This window comes from Octopus bimaculoides, chromosome 13, assembly GCF_001194135.2.
Source record: "Octopus bimaculoides isolate UCB-OBI-ISO-001 chromosome 13, ASM119413v2, whole genome shotgun sequence".
NCBI classification, from domain to species: Eukaryota; Metazoa; Mollusca; class Cephalopoda; order Octopoda; family Octopodidae; genus Octopus; species Octopus bimaculoides.
This window is the reverse complement of record NC_068993.1, coordinates 52,521,516-52,536,506: the sequence shown is the minus strand read 5'-3', so window position 1 is coordinate 52,536,506 and position 14,991 is coordinate 52,521,516. Positions and strand designations below refer to the sequence as shown.

The window sequence follows — 14,991 nt, the reverse complement described above, 5'->3', positions numbered from 1 at the left end:
TTCTAAACTACGTTTTATGAAATCTGACTGTGCACGAAAATAAACATTTGCTGAGATGTAACTGAAAAACTGCAAAAAAAAAAAAAATAATAAATAAATAAAATAAAAAAAAATATGTTCCTGTATTAACTTTATAGATTTTTCATTTATTTTTAGAGACTTTTAAAATATATATTTTTTTTATTATAGGTTGAGTTCAGTGAATTTCAAGGTGATGCATATTTCGGTGTAATTTATCAAGTAACTGAGCTTTGTGATTCAACTAGGATATATTTACTAAGAATATTTATAGTGTATTCATGATGATGATGATGAAGATGATGATAATGATGATGATGATAAATACATGTTTTTTTAATTAGGCATAATCAGTCTAGCAAGTGGTAGATTTACAAATCTAATTCAAGAACTGGGGTCGATGATCAGATGCATGTCCAAAAAAATCTTCAAAATAGATCATCAGTGTATGGTTCTAGCTGTATTTTATCCACAAGAAATGGATGAGTGAATAAAAGATTGCTTCCTTGATACGTTTTAGTGATTGTCTTTGTACAGCCAATGGACTCAAACCTAGCATCTCCTCAATGGAAGACATTTATAAGATCTCTCTATGTTCAAGTTGGTGCAAGTTTTGAGTGAGATGTCTAGGACTGCATGTGGATGACATCTATGCACAGAATGTTAGGAAGAAATGAAGGATGGTATGATATGTATACTTAAGTAGAAGGCATTATAGACATCTGTTTATATACCCATGCCAGCATGGGAAGCGGATATTAAACAATGATGATGATGATAACGATTAAATCTTGTAGCTCCAGTTTTCTAGAGCTGCTAGCTTGTACACTCTAAGTGTTAAGCACTTTGCTTAACCCCATGATAACAGTTGTTTATCAGGCAACTAAGCTGCACCAATGGTAATTGTCGAAGGACCAGAAGAATTAGCTGAATGTTTATGAATTTGATAGGAAGACGTAGTGGAAATGTTGGTGTAACTGTCAAAAGCACAATTTTCATTCTATTATGGTGATGAAACCTCAAACTGAGTTGGAAATATTTACATGAAGAATCTAACAAACCTATCAGATTCCATGAAATTTGCATGGCGGCCTCTATTATTGATTCCATGAGTGATAGTGGATATTTACTTCAGCTGGTACAAAACTGGGGCAGATAAGACAGTGTATACATATGACATCTGATTTAAAGCAAGGTTGGATCAGAGTTTGCAAGTGCTTGCAAATTGGAGGAAAAACTGTTTAGTATATTGAATGATAATTTGAATCTATTTTGAATATGAGAAGGGGATGGATTTGGAGGTGATGAAGTGATTAAGATGGAAAAGAATTTGTTCCAAGTGTAAAACAAAATGAGGTAATATTAGGTTCACAATGTGTTATGTTAGTGCATCAGTTATTGTCAACCAAAGACATCAATTGGAGGAAAAAGATGGGTCACAGTGTGACTGGTTGCAGCTGATCAGTCTGATGCACACATGGAAGTCTCTGTCGCAGGTTGGGGACTCATGGTCTGCTGGGACTGAAGACAACAAATTGATTTTGAATTTGCACAGTTCATGTTTTCTTTGTGCTCCCTGCAATCCTGTTCTGTTTCTAGGAGATGGCACCTCTGTTGGTTCAGCTTTTCCAGGCAGGGTGGTCTTGAGCTTGCATCAAATGGCTCACAATGTACTTATCAATGAACTACTGGGGTCAAATGAAATGGAGGGGGAGCCAGAAATAATGATGTAAATTCTCATGATGACCATTCATATTACAAATAAAAGAATGGTCCTCATGAGCATTACAACGAGCTTGGTGTATCCCTAAATTAATTTTCATTATTTAAGTATAAATGAGGCATAATTTGAACGTAGGTTTTATATATAGGAACATCAGGATTTTATCAGTGAGCTACTGTGGGGTTTAGGTATATTAATGGTACAAACAGTAAATTATATTCAAGGACTGACTCACAAAGAAACAACAACAACAGCAAGAATATATCATAACTTATATTTATGGTGATAATTATATTTAAATGATTGTGATTATAGAGTTTTCTAAGTGGATATTGAGGCTAATTAGGTATCTCTAATTAGATATTTTTAGTTGTAAAGGAAGAAGAAAAAGTTTAAGAATAATAAAAATGAAGCTGTAACTCACATGACTAATACTTATACAACAGTAGACAGCAAAAGCTGAAGCGATAGCCTCATCAAATGCAGTAAAACAAGGGCCTGTTTTCTTGTTACATAACTGGGCCACTCCAATCACACAACCTATAGAATATAAGAGAACAGCTGCCACTGAACATGGATAAACAACGAACTTGCAATCCTTTATAATATTCTTTGCAAACATATATCAAAAAGGATAAAAATAAAAAGTAGTAGAAATATTCAAAAAGACATTTTTTATCAATTTAAAAAAAAAAAAAAAATTTATTTTGGATTCATTTTGGATTCATTTTGCATGCTGTGCAGTACATTAAGTTTGTAGATGCGGTCTTATTGAAAGGGAATGTTTTTTTTTATCTGCAATCTAATGGGTCAGCTTGTCCTTTCAACTAATTTTGTGTAGATGTGGTCTCATGGAAAAAGAATGTCTTGCTTATATCTGTGATCTGATGGATCAGCTTGTCCTTTCAACTACTTTAGTCCTAAGTTTCACTTCACTTAGTACTTGCTTAAACTTATAGGCTAGTTCACCTTTAAGGGTAGGGCCAATAAACTTTACTCCTTAGAATTTAACATTATTATCCCATGAGTCTGCATAATCTTCATTTTTATTATCTTTTACTTGAAGTAAAGACTATTTGCCAACAATAATGTGGCTGTCCTGGAAGGGACGATTGTTACTGTTGTTTAGTCCCAGGAAACATCGTTTCCAGCTGGGTATATGACACTTGTCTGTGACCTATCCACAGATGTTGTATTGTGCTGGATGGGGGTGCTGAGCTCCTCTGTTCGAAAATATATGGACACAGATATTATGTGGTATAGCCATCTGGAAACGATGTTTCCTGGGGCTAAACAACAGTAACAATTGTCCTTTACAGGACAGCCACATTATGTTGGAAAATAGCCTTTACTTTAAAGAACTGTTACTGAATATCTCTCTTTGAGAGATTTAGAAAATAATAATGTTTCTATTTATCTTTTACTTGTTTTAGTTTTGATGGGTTTAGTCAACAAATCAACTCCAGTACTTATATTTCAGTTTTGTACTTATTCTATCAGTCTCTTTTTGCCAAAGCACTAAGTTACAGGGATGTAAACAAATCAACACTAGTTGTCAAGCAGTGGTGGGAAACAAACACAAAGACACTTGCACACACACAAACACACGTGACAGGTTTCTTTCAGTTTCCATCAACCAAATCAACTAACAAGGCCGTGGTTGCCCAGGGCTATAGTAGAAGACACCCATAATGCCATGTGTTGGGACTGAATCCAGAACCATGTGACTGGAAAGCAAACTTCTTATTACACGAACGGTCTGTGCCTATTATTAACTATTTTTTACATAGTTTTAGATCTGGTAGAGTCAAAAGTATTTGCTTGAATAGGCAAGTATTTATAGCTGGATGCTTAATATAATAATCAACAAATTGTAAATATTAAAGTAAATATTAGTAGGCTACATATTATCTGTTATATATAGTTCAACAACAATTTATTTGATTAATGAAAGCAATTGGCTGCAACCTTCTGAATCACAGACGTTTACTGTCAATTGCTTTCATCAGATGTTACTGTTATACTGAAAGCATATAGCTTAGTGGTTAGGGCATTTGTATCCTTAAGCAAGACACTTTATTTCACGTTGCTTCAGTTCACTCAACTGGCAAAAATGAGTAAGACCTCTATTTTAAAGGGTCAGCCTTGTCATATCTTGTGTCATGCTGAATCTCCCTGAGAACTACATTAAGGGTACGCCTGTCTGTGGAGTACTCAGCCACTTGCATGTTAATTTCACAAGCGGGTTATTCTGTAGATTGAATCAACTGGAACCCTCATCGTTGTAACTGACAGAGCGCCAATTTACTGTCATGCTACTATTACTTTGTCATCTTAATATATTTATCTTGCCAGCAACTTTGACAAATTTCTCAATATTTATCAATTTGGGTGACTGCATCTAGATGCAGTTTCATTTCCTTTATAGAACATGTATATATATATATTTTTTTTTGCATGTCAATATGGTATTTTTCCATGATGCAAAGTGGAGACTTTCCAGAACAATTTACATAGCTATCTTCATATGGGAGACCTAACGCAAATATTTTCAACAGAGTGAATTCCGTTAAAAGCATCCAAGGGCTAAGTGGTAGTGTTGAACTATGTGATGGATTAAGTGTAGGAGTTGGGAAATTATTACGCAGAAAAATCTATCAATATTGAGAGTGTTGAGGGGAACAATGGTTTGTAATTACCTTTTTCATCTTGAATTGGAAAGCAAAGAATATTTCTGAAATTAAATTAAAAAATAAAATGTTGAAATTGAAATAAGATTTCCTCTTCAGAAAAACTGTATATTTTTTTCCAGCTGTTCTTATTAAATGTACTTTACAACATTTCATTTTTTATATATATTTAATTCCTTTATATACTTGCTTGAAAGAATTCACATATATATATATACAAAATAACATTTCCAATTCCTCATAATCTTTTCATTATACATCAAAATCAAAAAGTAAAAGGAAAATAATTTTAAAAGATTCAGCAACATTTAAAAAAAATAATTTATTTACTAACAAACACACCTATTAAGCTAATCCTTTCCAAATGAGAAAAATATTAAAATAGCAGGAGTGCTAAACCTTAGTTTCCAGTCATCAAACGTGTAAGAATAAATAGAGCACTGATATGGTCACATGATGCAAAATGGATGATGAGTGGTGGATGAAAATATAGCCATGTGCTGACAATGAAAGGTACCTGTGGGTAATTGTAAATTGAAAAAAAAACAACATGTGAAGAGATATCTTGATGTTCAGTCTCAATAGTGAAATGACAAATGCTGATGATGAATTTGTGATATACAACAAGATAGACCTGTTCAACTCATTACAATATGGTTAAATGGATATTAAAATGATGATGATGATAAAGCATTTTCCTAAAGCAGCAATCATCAATAGAACTTTGTAGAATTGATGTCAGCTATTGACAGCTAATTATTTTGGCTAAAAGTGGAAAAGAATGGGTGATGGTTGAATGAAAAGAAAGTATCAATTTTATATAAAACACATACATGTGCTTCATGACTGCAACAGTGGAGTTACACTTTGCCAAGCCAGATGATCCAGTCCATGTTAACCCTAGGTTAACATAGTGGGGCTGGACAGTATGGTTATTTGTGAGAAGAATCATTGCCATAGAATATTCTAATAGCATATAAATAGTCATCTTTCATATAGAGCAGTGGTTCGCAACATTTTAACAATCTTTTTAATGTATTCCTAATATTTAATTATAAAAATATAATAGGATTTCTTTAAACATCGAATGGTTATGAAGGGTTCATCCAAATAAGATAAGAATCAAAAATAAGAAATGGTTGAGAACCACGAATCTAGAGTATGCCTATTGATGTAAACAAGTCTTAAATATTCCAGCTGATGCACTAAAACAACTGTGGAGGCATGTGACGTAGTGGTTAGGGTATTGGACTCATGATCATAAGATTGTGGTTTCAATTCCTGGACCGAGCGACGCGTTGTGTTCTTAAGCAAAACACTTCATTTCACATTGCTCCAGTCCACTCAGCTGGCAAAAATGAGTAATCTTACAACAAATCAGCATCCTGTCCAAATGCAGAATATATATGCCTTATGAGAAGGTATGATCCAAGAAGGTAACTTTACCTTACTAAAACAACTATGTAACATCATCAGTCTGATAAGAGTCAACACAAACTCACACCTTGTTGTTTTCCATGAGGAGGGTGAGAAAGAATAATGCTGAAATGTAAGAAAAGGAAAGCTAACACTCAAAAGTTCTGAATGGTGCTAAAGGTGGAAGAAGCAAATGGATTTAGAGAAACTGCTTGTGTTTCCAAATTCTATTGCAATAAAGAAACTGATTGCATGGTCTGACTAAAGAGATGAGAATGGCATTATCTTACAATTGGATGACCTTCCTGTCACTAATCCTTATTTGCTTTGCAAGTAAAGGATCTCTTATTACACATTTCTATAAAGACACAATTCCAACTGGAGATTGGTTCACAGAGGAATTGACAACAATGTCATTGCTTGAAGTCCATTGAATTTTGGACAACCACAAATATAAATGAACACACAATCTTGTGCTTGCCTATGGTGGCATGCAGTGGGAAGGAATCCAAAATCACGTGATTTGGAAGTGAATTTCTTAACCACACAAAGAAAAATATAGCAAGTAATTTAACACTGAAGAACAGAGTTTCATAAAGAATTTAGTAAACAGATTTCTCTTGCAGGCAATTTGAATTCAGATAAAAAGATTTGGATGGTTTATTTCTGTAAGATTTTAATATAGTTAGATTAATGAGAAAATCCTTTGAAAATGTTATTGGTCAGCATGTTACTTACCGTGTCCTAAAGCCAGTATTTTCATCGATCACCCGATAAAAGAGTGGGTGAGAATATGCATCCCGAATATTCAGCAGTTCTCCTGTTGAAGATAAAGTTTCATTACGATTGATGTATTAGCAACAACTCTATAGTTCTATTTATTTACTTTCTTTCTCCTTCCTCTTTCTCTTTCTGTCTCTCTTGCATACACAACTCACACAGCTCTTGTCTTTCTGTCTCTCTCTCTCTCTCTCTCTCTACCTATTTATCCCTCTAAGCATGCATACATTTTAATAAGGATACACACATAAACATATGCAATCTTTGCCAAGTATACATATATAAACACACATGCCACATATATCCACTTTCATCTTGTCTTAACCGCATATCCTCACTCACAATCACACTCACACTCACATACTTATACACAAGCAACATATAATATATTTCATCTGTTGGTGATGATTAAAAACATAAGGAACTTAATCCTGAAGTAGGAAACCAATTTAAGAACTACAAAAGGAATGGAATAACAATAACTGTTCAGGAATCTTAGTTATTTATTCATAGTTTTTATCACTATCCACTTCTTTATTCTTTCATCCAAGCACAACTGCATTCACTTTATACAGACCACACACCCTAAATAATCTTCAACATTCTTAATTGTTACCCAACATTCTTAATTGTCACCCTTTATCAGGGGTGGATTAAGAGCCATAGAGACCTTAAGCACTTAAAAGATTTTGGTGGCCCTCCCCATGTGTATGTAATTCAAAATGTAAACAATGATAAACCATAGAATAAATTTTTAGTATTCAAAATGAAACAAAAACGGAAAATAATGCTTATTATTGTATACTTCCACTTTATTCATATTTGAAAAGTTTTCTCTTACTTTTTTTTTAATTGTAAAGTCTTTGATCAAATTCTCATGATAAAACCATGAACACTTCAATGCCAGAATATACTTAGCACTTTAGGCCAGTTTTACACTGTGTTTCCCTTTCCCCAGTCCTACAAGGGGTATCCCTCCTCCAAGTCCTAAAACATGTGTTCCTTTCTCCAAGCCCTGCATTGTGTGTCCCTTCCTTCCAGCCATACAAATATGTGCTCCCTTCCCGCATGCACACACACACACACACACATACATATGCATCTTTTATCTTTTACTTGTTTCAGTCGTTAGACTGTGGCCATGTTGGGGCACCACCTATATCATGGACTTCTTTCAGTTCTGTCTATTAAGTCCACTCACAGAGGATTTGTTTGACCCAAGGCTACAGTAGAAGACATCTGCTCAAAGTACTACATTGTGGGACTGAACCTGCAACCATGTGGTTGGAAAGTAAACTTACCAGACAGCCTCACTTGCACCTATATATATAAGGGTGTGTATGTATAGGGTAAAGGGTAAAGACCCCCTTCAGTCTTTAATGACCATGGGATTGCACCTAGAAAGTTATCTTCTGAGGCACATGTTCAGGCAAAGTTGTTTACGGAAGACCAGCAGTTGCCCATGCATACCAGCCTCCCCTCTCCATGCCAACGATGTTATCCAAGAAAAAGGCAAAGGCCAATACAGCTTGGTACAAGCTGCAACTCATTTCTACAGATGAGTCAACTGGAGCAATGTGAAATAAAGTGTCTTGCTCAAGAATGCATAGCCTCATCTGAGAATTGAACTCATTACCTCATGATTGTGAGCCCAATGCTCTAACCCCTGAGCCATGTGCCTTCATTGTGTATGTATATAAACATATATTTAGTGAGTCAGTTGGGATTAGATAATCCAGGTGTGTTTATCTTGAGAAGAACTTCTATGGACAACAGCTATCTGAAAATTGCAAAAGGGCTATTTCACCTATGATACTGTTATTTTAAATAAACAGAAAATCCCAAGATTCCATTTCCATCATAGAGTCTGGAAAATAAGAACTGAAGATTGGAGCTTGTGATATTACATTTATTTCATAGCTGAAATAAAAGTAATATCACATACTCCAATCTTCAATTTTTATTATACTCAGACACATATATATGTGTGTGCATTCATATTTATATATATATATATAAATACACACACACACACACACATTTGGATATACACAATAGAGAAAAATGAATTAATATATATGCATGAAAAAAATACGAGTAAAAACTAATATTCTTCTCTGGTAAAATTTGGGGAACTCTAAGAATTAATGGTCTAAAGAGAGAAAGAGAGACAGGGCGAGAGAGACTGGGAGAGGGAGACACACACACATGTACATATATATATGTTAGATGAACAAGTGTATACACACACAAAATATATAAAAAAAAAAAAACTTATGGCATATATTATTATACATATAATGATATTTACCTACAGAACACACAATATTGATTTTAAAACCAAATGTAATTTCCTCAGAGCATTTAACTACTATAAGTGAAGAATTATTTACCTTTAGTTGCTACATGACCAGCAATACCATGTGACCGTGGGAATCGAATCTCTGATTGTGGCTAGAAATGAAACAGAAATGTATTGTTAGTACAAAAATTGCCTGAAATATACGAAAAATCAAAAAAAAATCCGGTATTGTTAATAGAAACCAAAGAAGTAGTACAGCTGTTGCAATAGCAAAAAGAAAAAAGTAAAGATGATTACGATGATGAAGGCAGTGGCAATGATAATGATGATGATGATGATGATGATAGCAACAAGATTTATTTTAACATAAGCAGGTGTAGGTTCAAGAATAATGACATAACCAGAGGCTACATTAACAGTAATGTTTTGCATCAATTGACAGACAAAATGGACTATAAAATATTGATTTCAAATTTTGGCATAAAGCCCAAAATTTCAGTACTCAACTGACATTTATTTTATTGACCCTGAAAGAATAAAAGGCAAAGTCGACCTCGGTGGAATGTGAACTCAGAACGTAAAGACGGAAGAAATGCCGCTAAGCATTTTGTTTGGGGCGTTAGCAATTGTGCCAGCTCACTGTCTTGCAACTATAAAATATTGAGTTGGTGAAAGTCTTTTATGCCTTACTCTTTTACTTGTTTCAGTCATTTGACTGCGGTCATGCTGGAGCACCACCTTAAAGGATTTTTAGTCAAAGAAATCAACCCCCAGGACTTATTCTTTGTAAGCCTAGTACTTATTCTATTGGTCTCTTTTGCCAAACTGCTAAGTTACAGGGATGTAAACACACCAACATTGGTTGTCAAGAATGATGGTGGTGATGGGAGATGGGGGGCAAACACAGACACACACACATGTATATATACATACACGACAGGCTTCTTTCAGTTTTGATTGAGCAAGTCCACTCAGAAGGCTTTTGTTGGCCTGCAGCTATAGTAAAAGGCGGTTGCTTAAGGTGCCCATAAACAAATCAATGAATTACAGATCTCCCAAAAGCATCACCAAACCATATTTAAAGCCAGATGGTACTCATTCTAAATACTATTGCACACACATGCATAAACACATTTTTTCCTCGTTTGCATGAGATGGAATGGGATAGTCCATTTCTTGGAGAAACTGTTTTTTTAAGGCTGGATGTCCTTGTTACAAAGAACCAAGAAAGAAGGTGATGTCAATAAGGAAGTTTCTAGTTGTGTTATCATCACTAAAGAAGTAAATAATGTATTGATATGCATTGATAAAGCTCTCACCTCGTTGTTATCAGTGGTAATCCCATCAAATACTTTGGCGACCAACTCTTCAGTTTCAGTATCAATCAAAAACACTGAACACCTGTAATAAAACAATAAAACACAAACATTATAAATAGGCTGTATCACTGAGAATACTTAATATTTCCCTCAAAACTTTGAACTGATGTAATTTGGGCCTTGCAAGGCATTATTCGCTATATTACATAATCTCATATGAAAGCGCATGGCTCAGTGGTTAGAGCATCAGGATCACAATCATGAGGTAGCGAGTTCGATTCCCAGACCAGGCTGTGTGTTGTGTTCTTCAGCAAGAAACTTTATTTCACGTTGCTCCAGTTCACTCAGCTGTAGAAATGAGTTGCAACGTCACTGGTTCCAAGCTCTATCAGCCTTGGCCTTTCCCTTGGACAACATTGGTGGCTGGTAAGTATGGGTGACTGCTGGTCTTCCATAAACAACCTTGTCCACACAAGTTCCTTGGAGGGTAACTTACTAGTTGCAATCCCATGGTCATTCATGGCCAAAGGGAGTCTTTACTTTTTATATAATCTCATAACATTACTACTACTACTACTACTACTACTACACACACACACATCAATATAAAATTCCAGTCATACCAAGTTATACTTTGGGTAAGTGACTTCTATTATAGCCTTGGGCTGACCAAAGTAACTTCTAATATAGTCTTCAGCTGACCAAAGTGATTTCTACATTAGCCTGGTGTTGATACCATGCAAAAATCATCCAGTTCACTCTGTAAAGTGGTTGGCACTTGGAAAGGCATCCAGCTGAAGAAACCATGCCAAAGCAGGTAGTGGACCTTGGTGCAGTCCTCTGGCTTGTCTGCTTTAGTTGAACAGTTCAACCCAAATGATGATGACAACGATGGCTTACAGTAGACTTCTTTCAGTTTCCATTCACCAAATCCACTCACAAATCTTTGGTCAGTCAAGAGCTATAGCAGAAAAGACTTGCCTAAAGTGACAAGCAGTGGGAGTGAACCTGAAACCATATTGCTGGGAACCAAACTTCTTAACCACACAGCCATGCAGAATCACACCATTACAATTTGTTACTAGTTAACTTTCTCATGATATTACCTATGACCAGTAACTACAATGTTCATTGCAAAGAAATTATTTGGACTGGAATTATAGCCATTAGTCAGACTACTTGGAAATGGAAATCCCAGAAAATTTCATTTGACTTCATTAATTGGTCTGCTTGTTGAAGCATGACTTAGAGAGAATTTTATTAAAACATTGTTCACTAGTGTGCCTGCATCAATATATATACAGACACACATATGTATATAGCATATGTAGTATATATATATATATATATATATATATATATATATATATATATATATATATACGTATATTAAATATATTAATATGCATATGTGTGTGTGTGTGTATGTGCCACACAGTAACACAATCAATAAATTATTAACCATGCCAGACAACAATAAGAACATTGATAACATTATAAAATAGAACAAAAAGAAGCATCTTTCCCCACCAAATATGGCTGTCTTCCTCACCTTTCTGCTTGGGTTAAGTTTCTTGCTTCTTGCATGATCTCTCTTAACAATTTGGTTAAATCATCTGGAAAAATGGTAATGATAGAAAAAGAAGTGTTATTTGAAACATGTTTCTTCAAAGTAAACAGGCATCCATTAGAACCAGATGAGAAAAACAGAAGCAACTAAAATGGGGCTATAATATTATCTTTGTTACTCTGTATAATTACCCAATTAATGATGTGTGACAGATGCTAAGAGAAGAAAGTAAAAGCCTTCAACTCAACAATGGAAACTGATTCCAGAATACCATTTCATGTATATTATTTTAGATGAATTTATTGGTGACTGTCTAAAATAATGATTTGATTAATTAACGAAGAAGAAAGCTAGAGTGGATAATTTTTTCAGCACTAAGGTTTCATTATGGAACAATTCCATCAAAGAACTGCTTCTGAGAAAGTTTGAAATTCTGATGGTGCCTAGAAGGGAGTGGATCTCATTAAGGAAATTTGATTTTTCTGAATATATGGAAATAGTATAATCATAATGAATATTTTAAGAGTAACGAACTAAAGGTTCCTATAATTTAATGATCTGTAATGACCTTGAGGTTGAAGTGCTGAACAACTAACAACATAATTCTTAGTTCATATCATATCACAGCTAGTGGTGTGCTTCTGAACCAGTCATATACAATTCTGGTCACTTTGCATACGTAGACCATACAACTACGTGTGCGTGTGCACGTGTGTGTGTGTAAATCTGTCAAGAAGTCTATCTGTAAATGCGTGCTCTTTACATCTGAGCAATTTCAACCATTTTTTATATAGCATTTGCTTTGGTCATCTTAATTTCCAGGTGTAGTCTTGACCTTTACTGGAATTATTATTATTTTTTTTTTATTATGCACCTTTTTAAAGCCTAGCCAGGCTCATGGGCCCAGTTTCCCGGTTTCTATGGCGTATGTGTCCCCCCCTCCCAGCTGGACGGGACGCCAGTCCGTCGCAGCATTACTCAAGAAACAGGAAGAAAGAATGAGAGAAAGTTGGGGCGAAAAAGTACAACAGGGGTTGCCACCACCCCCTGCTGGAGCCTTGTGGAGCTCTAAGTGTTTTCACTCAATAAACACACAACACCTGGTCTGGGAATCGAAACTGCGATCCTCCAGCCGTGAGTTCACTGCCCTAACCACTGGGCCATTGCACCTCCACTGGAATTAGGAATTAGGAACCCTACAATAATGGGTATAAGTTCTGGATTTGACAGAGTAGTTAGAGCATCAAACAAAATGCTTTGCTCCAACTATTAGTGCACTGAGTTCAAATTGTGCAGAGCCCAACTTTATCTTACATCCTTGCAAGGTTGATGAAAAAAGTACCAATGCAAGGCTTGGCAAAACTGTAAGAATGAGCAAACCAAATGCCTTGATGTATTTGTTCTGGTTCTTTGCATTCTGATTTCAAATCCTGCCATGGCCTTCTTGTGTGGGAGACTTAACCATGACATAACAACCCCACCTTATTGGGGTCTGCTTTGAGAATACCTCTCTTACTCCCTCCTATCAGTCTCAAAAACCCTGAAACATATCATGGAAACAACCTTTCCTCCTGACAAAAAAATAAAAGAAACAAATATTTGATAGGTGAAGTAAAGTTATAGTAGTAAAAATCAATACAATTGAACTACACCAAGAATCCCCTAGAAACTGTGTACTTTTATCCTCAAGCTGATTTTGAGAAACTTCAGTATCAACTGTAAAAGGATAGTTCCAAGTGACTAACTGTACACATTAATTTCTAAGATATAACATTGTGTCTTTAAACTATACACACTTTTATTTTCATCATTTAATTTATCTTAGAGAAAACAAGCCAAGAATTTGTAAAATATTGTTTAAATGGTCAATATAAACATCTGAATCATCTACAGAGCTAAAGAAACTCTCTGTGGGTTAGAGAAATGTAAATAAATTAATAATTGTAAATAAGATTAAAATAAATGCATAGATTATTCTGTTATGTGATAATAATTTGAATCTTTTCAGTAATTTACATATTTTCTCATTTCAAACCGAATTTATAAAGCACATATAGCGGATGACTGCAAACTAATGGGCACCTGAGACTGAGGTAGTTGCATCATAAATATTTAATGATTAACATAAAAGTAATTTAGTAAGATTCATAGAAGTTACTGAAAAAACATTTTGATGTTAACCTGTAAGAGACTAGCCCTGGCTCTGTCATACAAAAATCACCTGTTTTAAAGCATTATATTTAAGTTTAACACTTGAGCATTGAAGCCAGCCATATCCAGTCAATATATTTTATGTTTTATACTCAAACTGGCCGAGTCTGGCCCCCACTCCAACAACCGTACAATATCATTAAAAAGATTAACTGTTAGCTAATCAAAATCTCAAAGCTACGAGATAATGCATGATTTATTCAAAACAATGTGAATAAACAAGCATTGCTTTTAATGAAAGAATTTGAATGCTAAAGGATTAAACCTGCTGTCAATTTTATATTAGAATTTTTTGTTATGTTCTGAATATTATTAAAAAGTAATTGATTTCATGAAACCCTTCCCAATTCTCAAGTATATTATAAATCACTTGAAACACAAAGATAATGTATTTCATTAAATATACAGTCACAGAAGTGTTAGCAATTAGACGGTTATTGATTTCAAATGAATTTTTATCTGTAACTTACCCAAGTGAGTAAACAAGTTTCTAGCAACCTGCAGCAGTGCCTGATGAAATGAATATGAATAGAATTAGATTCAGCTTTTGTACCAAACATTCTTTCATTTTTCGTTAAAAAGAAAAAAAGCTAAAAAGTAAGCCGTTAAAGGTAATAATCGTAATAATCTCAGTGCAATGAATAATGATTTAGATATAACATGTAATAAGACCTATTTACAGCTGTGAAATGAACAATTAAGAATTAAGAATGAATAATGTGATAAGAAATATCAATCTTTTAGATGGTTGGCAGGCAACCTATTGACCTATTGATTTATCTATACAGTGGCATTTCTTCACCAATATATTACATTCCTCTCTCTTTATTGTTGTAACCACAATGTAATATTTTGAATGACCAATACCCAAATGGTCAGAGTTCTTGGCAGTTGGCCTAAAGGTAATGATTTGTAAACTCTACATTCTATCTTTATTATCCAATAACAAACAGCGCTATAAA

At 34.5% G+C, this 14,991-nt stretch overlaps 1 protein-coding gene across 7 annotated transcripts in view; it reads right to left on the bottom strand.

The window, feature by feature from the left end:
• LOC106877721 (cGMP-dependent 3',5'-cyclic phosphodiesterase) overlaps positions 1–14,991 on the bottom strand; it is a 434,395-nt gene that overhangs the window by 38,592 nt on the left and 380,812 nt on the right. For all 7 annotated transcript variants that reach the window (XM_052972474.1, XM_052972473.1, XM_052972475.1 and 4 more), the window contains 7 exons: positions 14,500–14,539; positions 11,801–11,864; positions 10,249–10,330; positions 9,021–9,081; positions 6,586–6,667; positions 4,441–4,475; positions 2,166–2,281 (listed from right to left, as the gene is read on the bottom strand). In XM_052972474.1, coding sequence (XP_052828434.1) covers positions 2,166–2,281; positions 4,441–4,475; positions 6,586–6,667; positions 9,021–9,081; positions 10,249–10,330; positions 11,801–11,864; positions 14,500–14,539 — 480 coding nt within the window. The remainder of the gene's footprint in view (positions 1–2,165; positions 2,282–4,440; positions 4,476–6,585; positions 6,668–9,020; positions 9,082–10,248; positions 10,331–11,800; positions 11,865–14,499; positions 14,540–14,991) is intronic.